Source organism: Onychostruthus taczanowskii, unplaced genomic scaffold (assembly GCF_017590055.1).
Source record: "Onychostruthus taczanowskii isolate IOZ18803 unplaced genomic scaffold, ASM1759005v1 scaffold34, whole genome shotgun sequence".
In the NCBI taxonomy this organism is placed as follows: domain Eukaryota; kingdom Metazoa; phylum Chordata; class Aves; order Passeriformes; family Passeridae; genus Onychostruthus; species Onychostruthus taczanowskii.
Window position 1 is genome coordinate 547,057 of NW_024500794.1, and position 21,666 is coordinate 568,722.

General features: G+C 50.6%; 2 protein-coding genes across 11 annotated transcripts in view; one reads left to right on the top strand and one right to left on the bottom strand.

Moving 5' to 3' along the window:
• The first annotated feature begins 1,674 nt into the window (after window positions 1-1,674).
• VAMP1 (vesicle associated membrane protein 1) overlaps window positions 1,675-21,666 on the top strand; it is a 32,962-nt gene continuing 12,970 nt past the window's right edge. For 2 of the 9 annotated variants that reach the window (XM_041410927.1, XM_041410933.1), the window contains exons 1-4: window positions 1,675-1,731; window positions 2,360-2,519; window positions 3,337-3,495; window positions 3,744-3,795. In XM_041410927.1, coding sequence (XP_041266861.1) covers window positions 1,730-1,731; window positions 2,360-2,519; window positions 3,337-3,495; window positions 3,744-3,795 — 373 coding nt within the window. In that variant the 5' untranslated portion in view covers window positions 1,675-1,729. The other 7 variants (XM_041410929.1, XM_041410935.1, XM_041410930.1 and 4 more) reach the window with 7 other exon arrangements.
• On the bottom strand, window positions 11,670-19,096 carry SCNN1A (sodium channel epithelial 1 subunit alpha). Of its 2 annotated transcripts, none has more exons than XM_041410925.1 (13): window positions 18,746-19,096; window positions 17,789-18,159; window positions 17,136-17,391; window positions 16,097-16,281; window positions 15,227-15,327; window positions 14,387-14,550; window positions 13,981-14,079; window positions 13,702-13,819; window positions 13,390-13,468; window positions 13,012-13,069; window positions 12,829-12,884; window positions 12,219-12,294; window positions 11,670-11,996 (listed from the first exon to the last, which is right to left on the bottom strand). In XM_041410925.1, exons 1-13 carry the CDS (start codon window positions 19,079-19,081, stop codon window positions 11,670-11,672), a joined length of 2,226 nt encoding a protein of 741 aa, XP_041266859.1. In that variant the 5' UTR covers window positions 19,082-19,096. The 2 variants fall into 2 exon arrangements, with proteins under 2 accessions (XP_041266859.1, XP_041266860.1); XM_041410926.1 differs by lacking the exon at window positions 18,746-19,096 and adding an exon at window positions 18,413-18,573.

Here is a 21,666-nt window from a genome sequence, read left to right on the forward strand (position 1 = left end):
CCTTTAGAGGAGAAGTTACAGTGAATCATAGCTGGCATCCCTCTAGTCCAACATCACACCACTGTACGCTTGGGAAAAATCCATTAGATGAGCAGGCATTTGCATACCAATTCGCCTTAGTTGTTAATATAGCTGCTAAGTAATCAGGGAGTTATCTGCTGAGTTGATGTATCTTGCTACAGAGCAATGCTGCTCTGTCTCTCAAAAGCATTTGGTTGGAAGTGGCAGGGGATGAATGGAAAGAACTTTCTTTGGGCCTAAGCCTGAGGAAAGTGAAGGCAAATTCTGTCTGAACAGCTGAAGTCCACGTTTTCAGTGGCAGGGTGACAGACCTGTGGGACTTGCCAAAAGGTGTGGATTCAGGAAGCTTGTACAGATCCAAGTGGAGACTGAGCAGGTATAGCAAGTCCTTGACTGAAAATATGTCAGAAACTGGAAAAGTATCAGAGAATGTATCTTGTACCCTTTGTCATCTCTTCATCCCTAAGCACCAACCTGGCAGAAACTCCGTGGCCACCAATTCCATAAGCTCAAACTTATTTGCAGTGGTTATTGGAACGGTCCTCAGACTGCAGTGGAAAGGCTGCCAGGCTACAGCAGCTTCTTCCTCAACTTGTGCCTTCCGTCTGAAGGCAGAGTGTAAAAACCTGGAGTTCTGAGGTCAGTGCTAGACTGCTCCTATCTGCAAATCACCTGTCTCTAGTCACAATGCTGCATTATTCTTCACCTTGTAACCATGAGCTTGTAGTTACCGTGCTGTAATCTGTAACATACCTGTCTTGTGTGCCTGATAATCTGTGAGATCTGACACTAAAAACTTACGTGAACGTCCTGCATCACCTTATGGAAGGAAAAGGTAGTGTAAATGTGAGCCTACGCTTGTCACTCTCTACTCACCACACAGAATTCTGTATGAAGAGTCTTCTTGTTCCAGTATGCTCCTGCCCCCTTTTTTGTCCTGAGTTGGAGAATCTTCCCTTCTGATCCAGCAGGCTTCTCCAGATATTTAGATGGAAAAACCCCAAACACATTGCCGTTCTTAGGGCAGCTGTGCGAGCCTCATTTCTCCCAGCAGGCTGCAGAAGCTCGATCGGCTCTTGTTCAGCTTCGCTTTCATGACGTGCTCTATGCTGGAAGCGGGCCAGCGACACCATCTCTTAATTGCAAGGACAGCGGCTTAACCAGAGCCAACAGACACTGCGGAGGGGGGATTTCGGGAGCGCTCCGCAGCCCCCACCACAGCGGCGCCAGCCGGGCTGGGCTCCAAAAGGAAAACCGAACGGGGCAGGTGACCACGATCAGGCCCTGCGTGACCTACGCGGAGCGCGGCGGACCCGTCAGGGCTGTCGGGGCCGCGGGTCGGGAGCGGGGCCGGGGGCGCAGGGAGCGCCGGGCACCCCCGGACCGGGCACCGCGGGATCTCCGCAGGGGCGGGGCCAGGTCGGGGGCGGGGCGCAGGGCGCTGCTCCCATTGGACAGTTCTACGACAGGGCGGGGCTTGTCTGGAGGCGGGGCTAACTGCCTGTCTTTTCCCCGCAGGGTGCGGAGCGCTGATTGGCTGAGGAGGAACCCAGGGGCGGTGCCGAGCTGCGGCTCTCAGGGGAGCAACTTTTGATTGGCTGCTGGCTCTGTGGGCGGGGCCCCGCTGGTATAAGTGCGGGGTCCGGGGGCGCGGGCTGTCGGTGCGGAGCTCGGTGCTCGGTGTCCCGCCGTTCCCTCCGGCCCGGCCATGTGAGTGTCCGCCCGGCCGTGGGCGAGCGGCGGTGGGCGCGGCGCGGGGGCGGTGCTGCAGCGTGAGGGACGGGGGTCAGTGCGGAACCCGCGTCCTGGCCGGCGGCGGTGGGGTCGGGTGGCGCATTGCAGCAGCCGCGGGCAGGGCTTGCCCGCACCGCCCCCGGGCGGTCCTGCTCCCCCGCTGGGGGCGTGGGCGAGTGGGTGCGTGGGCCGGGCCCCAGGGGTGATGTGCGGGGCCCCAGCTGGAGCCAGCCTGGCCGGTGGCTGCCCGGTCCCCCCGGGGTGCCTCGCGCTGCCTCCCTGTCCCTCTTGCCCCGCCTTCCTTCCCCGTCTCCTGGTCATGCCCGTGCGGCCAGGTCGCTGCTCCCCCGGGAGGCCGCCGTGCTTGGCGCGACCGCACCCGCAAGCTCCTTCGACGAGCGGCTTGTTCCGTTCCCGCTGCCCCCCGGGCTTGCCCCTGCTTCAGGCTCTGCCACGAGCCCGTCCGTTCCCGGTCCGGCGGGATCCAGCGAGGCTGCAGGCTCCCGAGGCTGCTGCAGCCTGGGGACGCTGGGGTTCGTGTAGATTTGGGGGTTCTCTCTGGAGCGGCTGAGTTTTCTCTTCGCTCATGTGTGTGTTCCCTTAGGTCTGACCCAGCTCAGCAGCCTGCTCCCGGCGCTCCCGAAGGAGGGGCTCCCGAAGGAGGCGCTCCCGAAGGGGCAGCCCCCGGTGGGGGTCCCCCCGGGGCTCCCCCCAACCTGACGAGCAATCGCCGGCTGCAGCAGACGCAGGCCCAGGTGCAGGAGGTCAGTAGCTGCCAGCCCGGGGGATGCCTGGACTCCGCTCCCGCTGCTCTGCAGCAGCGATGCTCTTCACCCGTGTCTGTCGCTGAGGGGGTGGCTCCTTTTGTCATGCCAAAGCCAGAAATTAGTTAATGCTCAATACTCAAAAATAGAGTGGCAAACCTATTAAAGAGGCTGGAGGAGAGATTGCTTTATGTTTAAAAGCCTCTTAATTCTAGATATGACTTCCAAGAACCAGGCTTGCCAGATTCTTTTGGTACCTCGTGCATCTCTTGTGGGAACAAAGCTGTACAGCATCCAGGACAGCTCTTAATCCCTGCGGGCTGCTTCAAGGGAACGCTGTGTGCAGGGATGTGAGGGAACCCTTGCCTGGCTTCCCGGGATCAGAGCCGCTGGCTTGGCTGCTGGCGCGCAGTAGCGCCCGTGTGCCTCAGCGGGGCAGCAGCTGGAAGGCGATCCGGTAATTCCGCAGCTCTCGGGGAGTGAGGGAGCGCATGACTCCCCTCGTAGCGAGGGTGGCTTTGGCTTGCTGCTGGAACCGAGAGCTCTTAGAAGCAGATGAGAATGTGAGGCTGAGGACCCGGTTGAAGTGTACTTGAAGTGATGTTTTAACAGTGACTCTCCGATTTATTTTTTTTTTTTCATTCCAAAGTAGGCAGTGACTTGAAATTACTTCTTTCTTACGCCGATCCTTTCCCCTCCCCCTTGTTCATGCTTTTTGTTCCTTAGTATTGCCACATCAGTTATTGGCTAAGTAACTCCTCTTACCTTTTCAGCTGTCTTTACCAACAGAACTGCTCCCGCTGTTCTCCTTCTGCAGGTGGTTGATATCATGTGTGTAAACGTAGACAAGGTGCTGCAGCGAGACGAGAAGCTGTCGGAGCTGGATGACCGGGCAGACGCACTGCAGGCCGGCGCCTCGGTGTTTGAAAGCAGCGCAGCCAAACTCAAAAGGAAGTACTGGTGGAAGAACTGCAAGGTGAGTGCCCCAGTGCCACCATCTCCTTGTCAGGAGGGGACTGGGCTCCTCCTCTCCTGCAGAGCTTTCAAGTATAGCTGGGGCTTACTAACGATTTCAGATGTTTACGATTCTTTCACTGTGGGAAGGCTTTGAGGCCTTGGCTGCCGTGCCTTTGGGCCTGGCTCAGGTTCCTTGGCTGTCAGGAAGAATGGGAGCTTGTCAATCTGTTCTGAGTATTGCTCTTGGACAATCTTTTTTTTTTTCAGATGATGATCATGATGGGAGTGATTGGTGCCCTCGTGGTGGTGGTGATTGCAAGTAAGTACCAAAAACCTCAGGCTCAAAGGTGAGGAGACACCGGCTCTAGAGTACTTTAAACTTTTTCTTTTTGTTTTGAGATCTTGAGGGTCTTAGTTGCATAAGTGTCAACTCCAGTCTTTGGGATAGGGAGGTAGAAGTGCTGGAACTCCCTCACTTAGTGTGGAAATGGTGTGCTTTACCTAGTAATATGAGGAATGGGGAATGCCATCATTGTAGAAATGGGAAATTCTGCCTGCCAGGTCAGACAATCCTGTAAGTATGAGGGTTGTTTACCCTGGTGTGGGTGGGTTGGCAACTTCCTTCCCTGGTGGGTGATTTGGAGTTCTCTGAGGGACCTTTGGTGTAACTTGCCCTTTTGTTCTTTCCTTTTTTCTTTTTTCTATTGCTTTGTCTCCAGTCTACTTTTTTACTTAAATGTAGCTCCTTCAGTCTGCAACCTCCTGTCCCCTGTTACCTTGCCTGTCTCTTCTTGCCTCTGAATTTTTCCTTTCCTTCCCTTTCACCTAGCTTCTTCATTAATTTCCTTATTGGTTTCAATTTATCTCCTGTATAGGACTCTGAGCCGCTTACTAAACAAAGGTAGATTTTTCAATAGCTGCTGCAGCTTTGGGGAGTGTCCTCTAAGTTTAGAGGAAAGGGAAGTTGAGGAAGAGTGGGTAGCTATTTGCTCCTGCTCTTCTGCAGAGAACTTTTTGTGTTTTATTTTTGGGTGTAAGCTTGTCAAATAGTGCCTGTGTGAACTCTAGCAAAATAAGAATGCCTTAACACAGTGCCTTTTGGGATGGAGGACTTCAGCATGTGAGAGCCTTTAGTGTTCTGCCTAAAAAGAGTGGCAGCATGACTTGAGCTTTTCATTGAGCTTCTGAAATAAAAGCTGGTTTGTGTTGGCCAGTGGCTGTGAGCCATCTAAGCTACACGTAGTGATGTAGCCATGGAGAGGTGAGCACTTGAAGAAATGATTTTTTTCTGCCTGTCCTTATTTCCAGATGACTTGCCATTCAATGGCCATTTCAGTTTTCATAAAGGAGGGCCTACCTGATTACCTCAGTCAAGTGCAAGAGGCTAAACACAGTTAAGTGAAAGGGGCATTGCTACTATCTAAAAGGCATGTGTGGGAGTCAAGTCTCTCTCCACAAGGAACAAATGAACGACAATTAGTCTGGTGGGGAGTGTCAAATATGCCTTTCATCTATGCACACACAAGCCAGGACCCTGTAGCTTCCTACTGAATTGTAGCTTTCCAGAAGGAAGACTTTGGAGTAGTGGCAGACTGGGAATTGGTGTTTTGCTTTTGTGTGGCTGGGTTGAACGTTGAGGAAGCTCACTGCCATAGCAGATAGAGGTGAAGGGGCCTGGAGGTATTGCAGATGAGACTGAATGAGCTGCACAGCTTTCTGATGAAGAATATCTGCTCTGTTTCTGCTGCCACAAAGCCCTAGCTTTCAGCAGGAGTTAGAAAACACTTGAAATGGTTAGCTGGGGATTCAAAGGGGAATGGTACTCTGGGCATGGATATTGCAAAGTGACATCAGATGTTCCAGTTTGGCAACTTACGCCTCTAGAGATCTTGCTGACCAAACTGAATCCTCCTACTTGCTATGGGTTCTCGTGAATTTTAGGTCCAGGTAAACTTGTGGCTGTGGCTTTCTGTGGGCAATTCCCTTGTTCTTCTCCATCAAAAGTAACAGGAGCTGTGAGTTGTTTGAATGTGTTGTTGGACGTGGGTTAAATGAGCTGCCCTGTCTCTGTAAAGTATTCCGAGGAATGTGTGTCTTGTCTTTTAACTTTTTGTAACAAGCTGAGCTGTAGCCTGTAATCCAGACTGGAAAGAGGGTACTCCTTTAATTTAGAAAGCTCTGCCTCTGTTCTAGAATGCACTGGGATCTGTTTTGGCCTAAGAGGAGGCAGGGAGAACGTCACTGGAGTTCCCAGATAGGAGCAAAGTACAAAAGATGGCAGAAGCAGATGCTTTTTGTTTCACTGGCTGTGCTGGGGGAGCCCCTTTCTGCCTCCCAGGACCCCTGGCAAGGGGCTAGGTTTTGCATGCTCACTTCCATGCCCCAGCATTTTCATTTGAGTTCATCTCCCTGCAATTCCATTCCTCTCCGCCTTGGGGGAGGGCAGAGATGAAGATCTGGAGTGAAGCAGCCCTCATCCCCTGAGCACTTCCCTAATTCCCTGTGGAACTGAGATGGGATGGACGGTCAGAAGTGCATCTGCTGAAGAGGAGCCACCTAGGGCCTGCTTGTGCCACCTACTGCTCTCATTTTGGGGGGTAGGCTTTTACAAGCTCGAGGCCCCCAGACCAGCAATTCTCTCAAACTCTTCTAAACAAGCCTTTGGTGTCCCATTCCTCCTGTCTGTCTGGGAGCTGAGGTCCCCCTAGGCTGTCTCTTTCATTTCTTTCTCTTAGATGTTGTATGTTGCCTCCTCCTCTGCTCCCTTTCCCCTCCTTTGTGTCTCTGTGCATGGGCAAAACAAATCACCAAGGCCCTCTTAGTAAAAGCAAGGGACTCTGCTGCCCACGGCATCACAGCCACTCATGCACGTGCAGTTTATTTACTTCCGCTATAAACACAACTGTAATCTCCTCTGGCATGTTCTAGAAATCAGCTCATGTACTTTTAATGGTCTCTAAGAAACACAATTCACCACCTTACTGAGTCTGTCTGGTCTGTCAGTGAGCGGGAAGGGGTTGGGATGCCAAACTTTTGGAAATTTTTTTTTTGACTTCCATAGCGTGCACATACCTGAAGTTCTGTCCCTCAAAGCAGTGGCTGGTTTTCCATTGTAAATGATGGTAGTTCCAGTTGTGCTGGACTGGCTCTGTTAAGTCTCTAACAAGATGTGGGAACCAGCAGCTCTGGGGGAAGAGGCTGCCCAGCCAAGTCTGCTTTCAGCCTCTGAATGTCCAGCCACTGTCCTGCTCAGGGAACTATCTTCTGTGCATTACTGTGTTAGTGGCAGCTCTGGCTCTCAGGCTGTGCTGCCTTTAGATTTCAGTAACCTCAGATCCTTAAACCCAGCAAACAATTCTCCATTGGTGCTGGAATATAAGTTCAGGACCCAAATGAAGACCTCCAAGAGTATGATGCTGTTCACAATGTATCTTGGAGCATGACTGGAATAAAGGTAAGTGCCCCTTTCTTTTGCTTCACTGTACATTTGAAACTCATTAAAAGGAAATGACAGAGCTTTGTCCAGTGCAGACTTCTTTTAAAATTAGGCACTTGTGCCCTTATCTGCCCTTATTGCTACAAAAGCTAGGTTGTAAAACAGTCTTCCGTGTGGCATCTGGCTCCCTCATGATCAATCTTTGTCCAGTCTTAAACATCACCAAAATCCACACCAGAACAGTGAACACACTGGAACAACTCTCAGTGGTGAATTTGGAAGAAGGCAGCTGGACTAATTCTTCAAAGATGGAAGCCCTCCTGGGAAAGGAGGGTGTCTGGACTGGCTGGTGGATTAAAGCAGCATGTACAGTCTAAAATTCCACACAGTTCAGGCCTGCACAACCTGAACAAACGAGTCAAGCTACAATTCCTGCCAAGTTTTGTGTTGTGTTCCTGTCAGTTCTCAGCCTCACTCATGTAGGGAAGTAGGGAAGATGTTTTCCTAGGACAGATGCACTTTTGGACTGTTGATGATGCAGTGTCCAAGTCCCTAGCCAAAGCTGGGCACTGAATGCTCATTTTCCAAAGCTGGCAGCTGCTCTGGAGTACAGAGCTGGGGCTGAACATACTGCTGAAAGTTGCCCCAGGGTTGAGCCCAGTTCATGAGTCATGTTGTGGCTGTTTGCAAAGACTTGCATATCTAGCCATAAATCCTCTGTTAGGCATTGAAAATACCATCTTCTACTGGAAGCTCTTCTGAGGTGCCATCCTTACCTGCATCAGCATTTCTGCTGCTCCTGCACTCTCTTATCCCAGACAAAACAAGAGTTTAAATGTGCTCCAAAAGCAAGGCCAAGGCTTTGGGAGTGTAGTTCTTTGTATGTCTAATTAAAAAGTCAAGCTCTGCCTTTAAACATGGAACATGTTTAACATGCCTTGGAGCTGGAACAGGTTGCCCAGAGAAGCTGTGGATGCCCCATCTCTGGAAGTGTCCAGGGCTGGGTTGGTTGGGGCTTTGAGCAGCGTGGTCTAGTGGAAGGTGTCCCTGTCTGTGGCAAGGAGTTGGAGCTGAGATGATTTTTAACGTCTCTTCCAGCTCAAACCATTCCGTGCAAAATGCAGCTCCCATATCAACTGCTTCATCCTGACTTCTTCAGCTGTGGTGGAAGAAAAGCCTCAGCTGTACTGCTCCTGAGTGGATGTACCCTGAACCTTCGTATTTGTAGATGCCTGGGGCATCGTTCTGGCCTTTCCTGGGGTGTCTCTGTGCTGCTCAAAGCCAGTGCAGGCTCTCGTCAGTGGTGGGGCTTGTTGTCTCAGCTGGAAAGCAACCAAATGATGGTGGGGAAGACAGATTTTCTTCAGACCTGGAATGCAGCATCAACACTTTAATGAGCCTGGCTTCCTTGGGAAGTGACAGAGGTCCCTGCTCTGAGGTATCCACTGGGGCTGGAAGCCTTAACTTGGTGAAGAGAGGTAATAAAGGGGAGGTTTTGTCTTTGTTCTGACCTCTAAACAAATGATTGCTCTGAGAGATGTAACAGATAAGGATATAGGTTTTACAAATAGGCAGCTCAGCCCTGTCTGCTGGATACCTGAGCCTCCACACTCCTGATACTATTTGACCTATTTTTGGCCAGAGATAGAGTGCAACACTTACTCAGAGCACCCAGATTTCAAATATGGGCAGCTTCATAACATCCTTCTGTGCACAGACCCACTAGATAATTTCTGCAGAGGGCTACATGACACTTCATGCTCTTCCCTCAGAGGCTTCTTTTCCAAAAGCCTTTGTACTATTTTTTAAAACTAAATTTGCCATAAACGTATTAAGAATTTAATAAAGATTATAAGCTCTTTTTAGTGCATTGCTTTTAAGCATGACTTGGAAGCTGAAGGCACTTTCTTCAATTTTTCACATTCTCAGTGAAACACTCCTGTTTTTTGGTCTCTTACTCCAGCACTGCTGGCCTTGCCTCTTATTTTCAGCCAGACCAAGCTCACTATACATCTGCTGAGCTCACTTGTGGTCTTGCCAGCCTACAATAAATGTAGGGATTATTTCTGGAGCCTGATTTCTCCCAAGGTGGCAATTTTTGCACTGATTCACAGGACGGGGAGGGCTCATCTATTTGCCAGCTTGTGTAACTGCTTCTTCACATTTGTACAGGCTTTTAACTCTGGATTTACAGCTGTCCTGAATGGTGCCATTGCTTTGAGTTCATCAGTCAAAGCCCATTTTTTTTCCATTTTAACACTTTTATGGAACAGAGAGGATATGGCTCAAACTTCCCCCAGGGAATACATCACCACCTTCTGCAGCTGTATTTCTTTACTGATGAAGAGGACTTACTGTTTCAAGTAGTTATGCCTCTGATTAATCTTGCTTTAATCACCCACTTGACTATGCATGATGCAGCAGGTCTCATCAATTTTATGGTTATTACAAGGTTATTTGTGGTTCTGTGATGTGAAGAATCGTGTCTTTCTCTTTGGTTACTGAGGAAATATGCTTACCATATGAATCACTGTATGTTTATGGCATACAAAGACTGTTTTAAGGTGTTGCACCTGCTCTTTATCCTTTCTTAATTTGAAGGTGGCTTTGTGAAGCAAACAGCTTTGTGTCCAGTGTCAGGTTTTTGCTCATTCATGTGCTAGAAAACACCCAAGGCATCAGTCTGCAGTACTGAATTTGTGACCAAGAACTGGGTGCAGCATCCTAGCTCCTCTATCTGCCTGCCTTTTGTATTTTAATTGTGGCCAAAGCTACTTTCAGCAACTAAACCTAGCTTTTACCTCTGCCTCTTGGGCAGTGTTTTTACAGAACATGAAACTACCTTCACAGAGGTACTTTGAGATTTTGAGATTTCATTCATTGCTCACTCTTTTTTACTTCATTTAGAAAATGGATTTTTTTCATGTTTGCAGAAGCTCTGGGGTTTTTTTTTTTCTAATGTGGGCCTCCAAGGAGGAATTCATGTTTCCACACCTGTAAGTGCTTGTTGCAGGCTCCTCCCTCCTGCTGGGCTGCCACCCTTACTGAAGGACACCTCCCAAATTACTAGCTTCTCTTCCTAGCAGAAACATTATCTTCACTTTCAAACAAGAGTTATCAACTGAACACTGGGATAAAATTTGTAAAACCAGGAATATTTGTGCAATAAAGAACATAGCATTTGTGTGTGTGTGTGAAGAAGAATAAAATCACTCTCTAATGGGAACAGGAAAATGCTTTTAGGTAATCAAGGCAAGAGCAGTACAACCAGCATGTGTTTAGCATCTCAAAGGGAAAAATTAGGCAATAGTTTAGACACTGCAGTAAACTCCTCCAACTTCCCAAGGGCAGTGCCTCTACCTTAAACTTTAAAATAGCTTGAGTTTTTCTTTTGTTATGATTAACTAGTTTTTAAATTCAAAAGTGGCTGTTCACAGTGTGACTGGTTACAGGGTTCCACAGGTCTTTGCCTAAACTGCTTAAATTCTGGTATCTCTGTTTGTCCTGTGAAGTGGATAATCCTGTTTTTTAAGGACATCACCCTTGCTCTCTTGATACCCCATAAAGTGCAGAGCAAACACCATTGCAGCAGAAGTCTGAGTATTTGTAAGAAAAGACTATGGCAAGCTCACTGCAAGAAACCTCTTCTCATACAAAGGTCCTCATGTTAGTTCCTGAGAAGAGGACCATTTTTGCCCGTGTGGTCCAATCAAATAGGCTAAAGTTTTCCTTGGAAACACTTTTGATTAGAGCCTGCAGTACTTTCCTGTGCTTCCCTCAGGAACAAGAGGCTCAGCAGAATTTCTGTGGGTGGACCAGACAAGGGCTGGGAGGAGCAGAACATGCACTGCATGACCTGCGCTGCTCTGAGCCTCTCTTGCAGGATCCCATTGCAGCAGAGGTTACATTTGGGATTTTTGGAGAGTGTTCATAATCCTGCCAAACTCTCTTTGTTTCCCTCAGGAAGAAAGCAGGGAGGGTCAAGCAGTTGTAGAGATTGCCAACAGCCCTGGGACAAATCAAACAATCGAATAGCTGGATGTACACATGTATGTGCATCCCAAGGAAGGGGGACACCCAAGATCTACCAATGGCACAAAGGCAGCTTGAAAAGGGAGCCTTTACTTTGCCAGGGGTGTTTTGTCCCTGACCTGGGAGTGGCAGCAAGCACCTCTCCAGAGCACTGTGTGTAATACAGATTAAGATCGTGCCAATGGCTCTTGTCTCAAGTAGCCTGTCCTTGAGGAGAGGAGAGGGTAGGTGACACAGTCTTGAGATCAGAGCTCATGAAGAATGAGGAAAGAGCAACCAGTTTAGGGAAAGCTTAACGAAGCTCAGCCTGTTGAGACATTTGTACTCCAGCTAAGACTCCATTCCTGTTCCTTGTCACACCACAGAGGAGGCCAGTCACACCTGCCAAACCTCTTTAATTAATGACAGACCAGAACTGTGGCAGCATCCTTCTTGAGGGAAAAGAAAGCATGCCTGCACGTGTATGCACAGAGCATAAGGAAATCAAGAGGATGTCTCCCCCACACATACACTAGATCATCTCTCATCCCTGGTGATCCCACAGCAATAGTATTTTATCAGACTGAAGAATGTGCCTACAGGAGTGAAAGCAATGAGCCCAGGCCAACCATGGAGCAGTCTTTTGCCATGGTCCATGAAGAAAGAAGGAAAAGCAGGCCCCACAGACAAAGAGAGCAGCTCTGCTCCAGCTGCCAGCCATCTGAACGGTGGGAGAAGCTGCTGCCTCACTCGTGTCCCTCCTCACCATCCCTGCTCGGCCCACGTGGTTCCAGGCTGTTGTAGGGTGGCAGCGTGGTCACTACAGCCTCAACAGTGAAGCGATGTGGAGCATGGAGAGCTGGTGCCTCATCCTGGAAAGCAGCGTTATCCTGGCTGCTCAGAGCGGGTATCGGCGGAGGTAGCTTCTGCCGAGAGCGGAACCAGCGGAAGCCCAGGATAAAGGTGATGGCAATGAAATCCAGAACCAGCTCTGCAAGCTCCATCACAGACAGGACAGAGGATCCGAACCAGAGACTCCACTGGTTCCCAAGCTGGGACAGCAGAGTCACTACCTGCAGGAGATGGAGAAAGAGCAGTGACAACAGCCCTCATCTGGGACTTTGCCTCCCTGCCTGTTCCCTCTTCCCTGTGGGGCTGGGGGGGTTCCCCTCACTCTGCCCAAGGAAAAGAGACAATATCCAGCAATGCTGCTGGAACAAAAGCTTGCCACAGTGGAGGGACGTCGTGGGGGAATGGGTGGCCAGAGAAGACATTGTAGTAAAGTGTGTATGTACCGTGAAGGCTGGAGACTCCAGATTGGTCTTGTAGTTCCACTCCTTAAAAAAGATATTCACTTTGGCAACTCCGTTCCTGTGAATGAGACATGATGCTCAGTAACCCCAACTCCTCAATCCCTGCATTTCTTCACCAAGCCTAATTGCCTCTGTCCCCTTCTGCCCCCTCTCCTTCTCCCACACATACTGCCCAGAGGCTTTCTCCCATCTCTGCAGCTCTCATTCTGCACTAAATACAGTCTTTGGTACTTACAGTGCACTTCTGACACTCTACTGTAAAACCCAATGTTTGTGGCAAAAGCTCTGGCACAGCTCTCCTTCCCACTTTTCCACAAAGACTTACTGTGACTCCAGAACACACAGCAAGTGCTGGGGCTTACTATTTTCATATCAGCATCTGACCTCTTTCAAAATTTTTCACTTGAGTCCCCAGTCCTTGCTGAAGTCTCACTATGTATCTACTCTGACTCAAATCCACTGCCCTTGTCCACAGGTCCCATGCCTGATCTCTTCCCATCAGTGATTTAATCTTAACTCTGACATTTCCAATACACACATTCCATTGGGATGGTTTCTGGTTTGGACACAGTCTCTGTTTAGGGGCACTCACCTCTTGGATGTGATATTGTATTTGTTCTGTTGTGAAAGCATATAGAAAACCCAGTCCTGAAATGAAAGTGCAACAAATTGTGTCACATGATCACAGTCACCTCCTGCAGGTTTAGTACCCGTTGAGGAAGGACTAAATAGGAAGTGAGAGCAATGCTGGGAAGCCAGGACACCCCCTCCTTACCTCTGAGACAGCAGAAGGCCAGCGGGAGTATCCAGCTGACAACTGGTATTCTGTCATTCTGCAAGGCAAGAGCAGGCTGTGTTAGCTGCTGAAGCTCTAGGAGCCACAGGGCCAGGTCTCACCACCCTCAGGGACACCTGGAGATTCCCTCCCATGCTGAAGTTGAACCCACTTCCCACCATGTGGAATGCACAGTCCTTGGGAGCTCACCCCCAAGCCAACCCACACGCTCCTCAGCCATTTTGGCTTTCTGACGGGAGAAATACCATTTCAGGCTGGGGCTCAGCTATTGACTCAAGCTTTTGCCCATCAGTGAATGCTTCCCAACACTTCTGGGAATACATTCCAATCTTCCTGCCTGACTGATGATCAACTTACTTGCAAGGTTTCCGACACTTGCGGAAACAGCCCAGCACGTCAGCTTTGAATTCAGCCAGGAGTTTGTAATAGCAGTAGCCTGAACAGCAAAGAAAGTAAATCCAGGTAAGCTCACAGCATCTTTAGACAAAAGGTGGTGTGTGACAGCAGGGGGAACCCAGAAGAGGTTTCCTTCCACAAGGGGCTAATCATTCAAGGCAAGACTGTCATTTAGATGTCTCCCACAGGAAGCTCATTGAAGATGATGGGACGTGGGCTGGACCAAACAGGTTCAGGTGGGCATGAGCCCTGCTGTCCCTGCTGCCCACTTACCCCAGGCTTTGTGCTTCGTGTAGTCACAGTACTCTGCTCCGTGGGGCAAGGGATAGAAGTAATATGCACAGCCACAGCGTTCTACCATGTTGAGCTGAAAGCAGGAGCGAATGCAGACCTGGGAGGCACATGAGGTGGAAAAGGCTGATCAAGGGAACCAAACCCACTGCTGCCTGTATCACATCACACTATTAACAGAGCCCAAGGAAAGGCGTGGCCATTAGCGGGCTGAAGCATGTCAGGAAAGTGGAGAAACAAGGAGGGGTGACTGTGAGCTACCTGCTCGGTGTAGCGGGACGAGTACAGGTTTTGCACCGGCACGTCACTGCCATCCTCTGTGCAGTCGCTGTAACTGCCCCCGAGGCGCATGGTCATCTCCTGCAACAGCAGATGCTCGCTGCACACAACACCTCCACTGCTCTCCTCTTCCCACTCTCCCACACCACACACTGCTCATCCCTCAGTATCTGCTCTTTATGCTTTCCTCGGGATGCCAGCTCCCCCTGCTTGCCTCCATTTCATTGTTCGCTGATAAACTGTAGCCAAATGCCTCTCATCTAGTCCAGCGAGCTGTTCTTCTTCCTCTCCCTTCACTCCATGCGATTAGTCCCTTCCCTTAAACACACACTGCAGGTCCACCGAGTTAAACCTCCTATCCACAGCTCTCCCCCTTCTGCTTGCTCACCTTTCTCATGCTGATGGAGGTCTCGATGCCAGGGCGAACGTTGAAACCCCCATCGTCCATGAAGGCTGGCTCATTCTGATCGTGGACCATGACCCTGGCTCCTGTCACCGTGGACAGCAGAGGGATGAAATCGTTCTGCTCGGTGCGCACCACCAGAGAGAGACCTGCGGGAACATCAGAGAGCCAGGGAGGTCATGGCCAGCTGTGGTGCAGCACAGAAGGGGGAGCAGGATGCTTAGAAGGAAGTCTGAAAGAGACAAAGGAAAGACAGACATCACCCAGGGCTGCACCAAAGCCTGGCAGCAACAGAGGATGGTTGGAGGGAGGCCAGAGAAAAAGCTGGACACTCCAGAAGAGGCCAGTGAAAACTCAATTTAATCACTGTGGCTTAGAAAAAACAGAACTGGCAACTGAGAGAGATTTAATAGATAAACCTGAAGCCAGATGGAAGAAAAGCCTGAAGATTTGGTCTGGATAGGTTTCAGGGGGTTTAGGAACACAAACAGGTCAGTTTCTTGAAGGGGCAAATGGGGAAGGTGAAGACCAGGAGCACTATGGCTCAGCAGAGGACTTCAGGAAGGGCCAGCACAAGTCCAGAGGACACAAAGAGCATAAGGATCAGGCACTGATGAGGGAGAGAGAGTTCAGTGGGCAGCGGTGAGGGGCAGTCATGTCCATGAGACAGCTGTCTCCAGATGGGTGAAAGCAGCTTGGGCGAGACAGAGCAGGGCTGCAATTTGCCACCACCAGTACTAATCACAGCAGGATGCCCATAATAACTCCTAGGGAAAACAGAGCTGAGCTGTTCTCCTTACTCACCAAAGAGTGCCTCTCACCCACCATTATTGATCCCAGGCATCGAGGATGTCCACACGCTGCTGCTGTTGTCGTTAAAGGTGTAGCAGTTGCCATACAAGGGATGGTGGAAGTGCGTGTAGTTCCTGACAGGGGAACAGAAACAAAGTGAGATGGGCTGTGAAACCAAGGGGAAGGGCTTTCTGAAAGGAACAACTCTGTTTTCCATCAGCAGGGACAGGGGCTTACAACAGATGGGCAGTATTTGTTATGTAAACTCTCATGAACAGGGAAAAGCAATTAAAATGTGCTGTAAAAAATGTCCTGGAGCTGGACAGGTTTTTACACGAGGTTTTTCATGCTGCTTTTCAGAGCCCAAATGGGTTTTAGCAGTGCTAGCAATTACTGTATTATCTTCCTAATACCGATGAACCTCTTAGATTTTCCTACCGCTTTTCCTTCCTTGCAGATCGTTTTCATTCCACTACCTCCCTGGGGCTTTTTGACCAATAATGGCAGGAGAAAAGTGCAACATATTTTTACTGTCTTTTTGTGACCCTCTCTTCTCTTATTCTGTGGGCTGATATGTACTTTACCACTGTGGAGGGTAGAATATAAATACTTCTACGCTGTACATCTGTGCCCTCTCTGGTGTTTGTACCAGCATAATTATTTCATTTGTGTGAAACCCAGAAAAAGGCAAAACCATCCTTTCATACTTCCAGGCCACAGAACCTGTGGCCCTGACATGCAAAACCCACAGGAAAGACTCAAGAAAGATCATTTGACCTTTCAAATGGGAACTGAACAAGGAACGATCCCACCTCAGAAAAGAGGTTCTCTAAGGTGGGTTCCTTGATTCCCCTCGAGCCCAGGCACAAAGTAGGTGTTTTCAGGGGTGTTGCCACTACTTACGCCTTGTCACACGTTGCCTCATTGAAGCGGCAAGCATAGATGAAATTCTCAAAGTCAGACTCGTCCAGGGCTTTTGCATCAGGCACCTGTGCCAGGATATTGATGTAGTGAAAGCTGTACCACTCCCGCACGGCATCCACTCCCGAGGAGTACGCCTGATGGAAGCAGTCGTTGTTTTCATTGCACTGTTGAGAAGAAGAAGAAGAAGAGCTGTGTCAGAGAAGTCTTCTCATCCAGGAGACAAGGCTCTGCCCGTGGATAAGCTGTGCTCCCTCAGCACAGGCGGATGACCGAGGAAGTGAAGAGTTCCAGGATTCCTGAGTGTGACCAACAGGTGATCAGATGGAAAAAAACCCAGCGCAGCTCCTGGGTGGAAGGGCAACGCCAGATGAATAAGCGAGGCTGAGTAAGACCCAGGAGGCAGCAAGGTGTACAGGGTAATATGCACATAAATTCTACCTGGTATAAAACCAAGAGCTTTAAATTCTTGCATGGGGAGCCCTTCCTTCAGGGTGTGTCCAGAAAAACTTTTGTGATCCTGTGGGAACCCCAGTTAACTGCTGAGCGATTAGCTTCAGTCCTTCAGTGCCTTTTTAAATGCAAACACAGATACCCTAGGGCGAGGAAGCTGCTAGCTAGGAGCAATTGCAACCGTGATCACCTTTCAGGTGGCCCAGGACCATCAAATACATTCTCCTTAGCTATTACTGGGCAATGCAGCAGCTGATGCTGATAAACTGCTCTCAAAGGCAACTGCAAGGCTGATGTACCCTCAGCAAGGACAAAGTTTTCCTGCTCTTGGGAAGAGATGTACACTGACTTGGACATGTCCCCTGGGGCCTGCATGAACATGGATAGAATTTGGGGAGCAGGATTGTATGGAGCAAAGGGTTCAGCTCTACCTTCATCTGTCATTAGCAAAAACCAGTGGAGATTAATCAGACTTCTACATAAGGAAAGGCATGGCCAAGGTTCTAACAAGACAAAAGTAGCCAGGCAGATTGGAGTGGGTAGGGCATGGGGTACCTAGAGATCTCACCAGAACAAAGCCAATTTTCCAGTCATTCTTGTCCACTGAGGGACTGTTCTCTGGCAAGTTGACTATGTTGTCCCGCTTCTGCCTCCGCAAAGGATGGCGCTGGACGTGATGAAGCAGGCTCCTTGAGCTACGCTTTTGTGAGGACGATGTGGACCAGTCTTCCTGTGGCAGAGACATGTTGTAGTCATAGAGGTCTAGCAGTGTCTGCTGGGTGATTTGGTCCAGCTTATCCAGCTGCTTACGGATGGCGCTGTATCTGTACAGGGGGGACAGAAGAGCAGCAGCTTTAGGGCTGGATGCACACAAACAGCTCTGAATAAGACAGGCAGCAGAGTTTGCTGGGGTGATTCCTGCCACAGCTGTAAATCTAACCACTTGCTGGAGGCTATCTTGCAGGAGAGAAGTAAATCTGCTCTAGCCCTGTGGCAGTTTATATCGCAGCCTGCTGTACACCAGCAAGCAGAGCTGCCTAAGCTCTCACGCCTTACTGTGAGTGCCCGCAGCAGCAGCAAAGGCCTCTGACAAGCATCCTTCCCACCGGCACAGCGACAACAGCGGGCACTCGAGGACCACAAGGAGAACCAGAGTAGGTGCCTTTATCCTGCACCCATCAAAGTCAAGGCAGTCAACATCTCTGCGAGTCTATTTCTTACCTGTACGGATTGAGGGTGCACAGCGTCACGGCCGGGAAAGTCAGCCTGTCGGAGTTCAGGTTGAGGTTGAGGTTGACAGGGTAGCTGAAGTACTCCCTGTAGAGGATCCCGAACTGCCAGTACATTAAGCCGAAGGTGAGAAAGAAGAGGACGGACCAGAAGGCTGTCTTCATCTTATTCTTTTTGGAGCACACCAGGCGGATAGCCCCGTGGATGGTCGTGTTGCTGCAGAAGAACTGGAATAGCTCCTGGTAGGAACTGTAGAATTCGATCAGACCCTCCTGCTCCTCTTTCTGTTGCTGCTCCTCTTCTTGCTTACATTGTCCCATTTTCTCTCCTTCTGGCATCTTCCCTGCCTTCACAGACCCACTCTACAGCACAAACTCAGAATTAGTCTCCCAGCAGGACTGTGGCTCCGGGAAGCCATGCCCGCTGCGCAAACCATCACCATCCTCCCCAAGCCCCGCTGCTCTCACCCTCTCCTCCCTGACCCCCACCCAGGCTGCAGGTCCCCCTCCGAGTCCTCCCGTCCCACATTTGACGCGGGCTCGATCCTCCCGCGCCAAGACCCCCGGTCCCTCCCGCGGCTGCTCCCCCGCCCGCCCCGGGGGCCGCGGCACTGACGGGGGGCGCGGTGCCCATGGCGGGCGGCGCTGCTCGGGCCGGGACCGGGGCCGGGACCGGGGCCGGCGTGCTCTGCCCAGCGCTGCCGGCTCTCCCGCAGCCTCCCCGGCTGGGCTGGGACCGGTTCCTTTCCAGTTGGAGCCAGCACCCCGCCCGGCTCCTGCCCTGCCAGCCTCTCCCCGCCCCTCCCGCCTGTCCCTCCTGCCTGCCCCCTCCTGCCCCTTCCCCTTCCCTCAGGCGCCGCTCCCGGGGAAGAAAAGCCTCTTTAAACTCTCAAGTGTCGGCGGCGGGGCAGCGGCGGCCGGGGGACGGGGGACACGTCGGGGCGGTGACCTTGGCGGTGCCGGCGGGGTCAAGGCGCTCCCGGGGCAGCGGGGCCCCCCGGCCCCGAGGGGAGCCCGGCCCCGCCAGGTACGGCCGCCGAACAGCCCCAGCCTCCTCCTCCCATCCCCTCCGGCGGGGACGCGGCGTCCCAGCGAGCCCAGGCGATGCAGAAAGAAAGTTGGCAGCGCTGGTCCCCGAGGCGGGCAGCGCCGGCCGGCCGGGAAGCCCCACGGTCCGTCCCCGCCGGCACCCTGCCCTGCCACCGACCGGCGGAGAGGGCCTGGCTGTCACCGCCAAATTGTGCTTTCCAAGGGCAAAGTTTGGGGTGAGATCTGCGAGGGGCATGAAGCTGGGACAGAGAAGTCAGTGATACACCTCAGTTACCGCATCGCCTTTGCTGGTGCCTTAACTAAAGAAATCTTTTGTGTCCGTAGCTGCCTGGCCCAACCATGAGTGGGAACTTGTTTCGCTGAGCTGTGCCCGGGAAATCAAGGCCTCCCGGCATTACCCAAAACCTTCCAGTGTTTCCTTGGACCACGGAAATGAGCACCTTTAGCAAAATGTGACCAAAAGTCCCAAACACTTTCCCATCATTAAAACTGTGAAACTCCTTTACCAATCTTTTCTCCCAATGATTTTCTTTTAAACTGGCTGTCTCTGAAGTTTTCACTTATTTCTTCTCTTTCTGGTTACCTCCTTCAGATAAGTCCTTGTTCGGAGTCTTTGGTTACTGAATTTTGATCCTTGTTGAGTTAGCTGTGGTTTGGTTAGTGACTCAAAATACTCAGCCACTTTCACCTCTTCATATTGCAAAATCCCATGCTTGAAAATGGCAAGCAGTACACTTTTGAGGCCAGCAGTTAAGTGTCAGCGTGCCAGAAACAGCCTTGTGACAGGTGCTTGTTATAAACCTACAGCCACAATTTGCAGCGTTCCGCTAGCTCTGTCCCGTGACAAAGAGCAATGCCAAACAAAAGCGTCGTTTCCCCCTGCAGATCTAAACTTAATTGTATCTCCAGTAAATTGATTTTGAACTTTCATCAAGATAAAACTTGCAAAAAGTGGGTGGTGTGAGGTGAATGGACTAATATTGTCAAATGCTTATTAAAATGCAGCTTCCTCTGCATCCACTTCTGGGGCCCCCAGCTCAGGAAGGACATGGTCCTTTTGGATAGAGTCCAGAGGAGGCCACGAAGATGATCAGAGGGCTGGAGCACCTCTCCTGTGAAGGCAGGCTGCAGGGAGAGAGTTGGGGGTGTTCAGTTGGAGAAGTGAGGCCTGGAGAGAAAGCTTGCTGCAGCCTTCCAGTATCTAACAGGGCTGTGGGAGACCTGGGAAGGGACTGTTTATCAGGACATGTCGTGATAGGACAAGGCGGAATGCCTTCAAACTGAAAGAGGATAGGTTTAGATCAGATGTTGGGGAGAAATTTTTCACTGTGAGATTGGCGAGGCACTGGAACAGGTTTCCCGGACAAACTGTAGATGCCACATCCCTGGAAGCGTTCAAGGCCGGGCTGGACGGGGCTTTGAGCAACCTGATCTAGTGGAAGATGTCCCTGCCCGTGGCAAGGGGGTTGGAACTGGATGACCTTTAAGGTGCCTTCCAACCCAAACCATTCCATGATTAGAAGTATCCTGGGTTGGGCCGACCATCCGTGCAGGTCCATACCCTGTTGTATATAGATGAAGCCTGATGAAATAAGGGTCTTGTTGCCCTTGTGAAGTCATGGCTCAGGCCTGCTACTTCGGCTAAGTAGAAGAGGACTGTGGGAGAGGGACTCACCTGGAATAGGGATATGGAGATGTGAGAGTCGTGCTGCAGAGACTGCTGCATGTCCACATCGTGGTGTATGGTGATTGGCTGACTTGGGCTTGTTGTGCCTTAAAACTGTGTAAACTGATAACCAGCTAACTGCTAGAAAAGTCTGTTTTTTGCAATAAAGTGGGCTTTTGCTGCTTGATACCATCTTCAGCGTCCGTTTTGTGTCCACCACTAAATGGTGACCCTGGACGTGTTAGGGTCAGGGCTGTGGACCTGAGAGCAGCCAGCGATGGAGCTCAGTCAAGCAAAACAGGCGGACCTGAGAGCCTGAAAGTCTGGATGATTTAAGAAAGCAGAGACACACCTGACTCCAGGTGAGCAACTGTGATCAGAGACATGGGGGCTCAAATATCAACAGAAGGAAAATCTGTTTTGAGCATTCTTTTGTGAATATTACACAAGAGAGGTATTAAATATGAGAAGCGGGCGCTATGCACTTTGCTCATTTGGTGCAAGAGAAATGGGTAAGAGTGGATGTGCAGACTGATGTACAGACTGCCTTTTTTGTCAAAACATGAGAGGAAGCAGGGCAAGTGTTATGGGAAGCAGCTACAAAGGGGGATGGAATAGCCAGAAGACGGCTAACGATGTGGGACTTGATTTGGGACTCATTGCTGCAATTAAAAGTCGATAGAGAGGCAGCGGTTGCTGCTGCTGTCGTCGCTGCCCAACTCATGAGAGCTCCTCTGTTTAATACCCCCCCTTCCAAAACTTGTTCTAGCTTCCTCTGCCTACAAACGACAGGAGGTAGGATTACTGTGAGGAAGAGGTCTGGGGCCGACAACAAAGCCCCAAAGCACCGGGATGCTAAGTTGCAAAGACAGGATGGACAGTGGCTTGGCAAGCCAGACCCTTACTGATATTACAGTCATTTCTCCACATTGGAGCAGCTTTTATTACAGGTTAGAAAACCATGTACCTTTTTCCTAGATGAGAGAAACCTTGATGTTAAAAACTCCTGTGTGCAGCTGCAGCAGGGAATCCTAGACAGATACAGATAATGACTCTGGGTATGGATCCAGGACAAGAATCTGGGAATGGGTTGATCCCCCTGCCCATGGTGCAGCCCCACATTAGCATCAGGCCCTGCATTTTGCATGATTGGT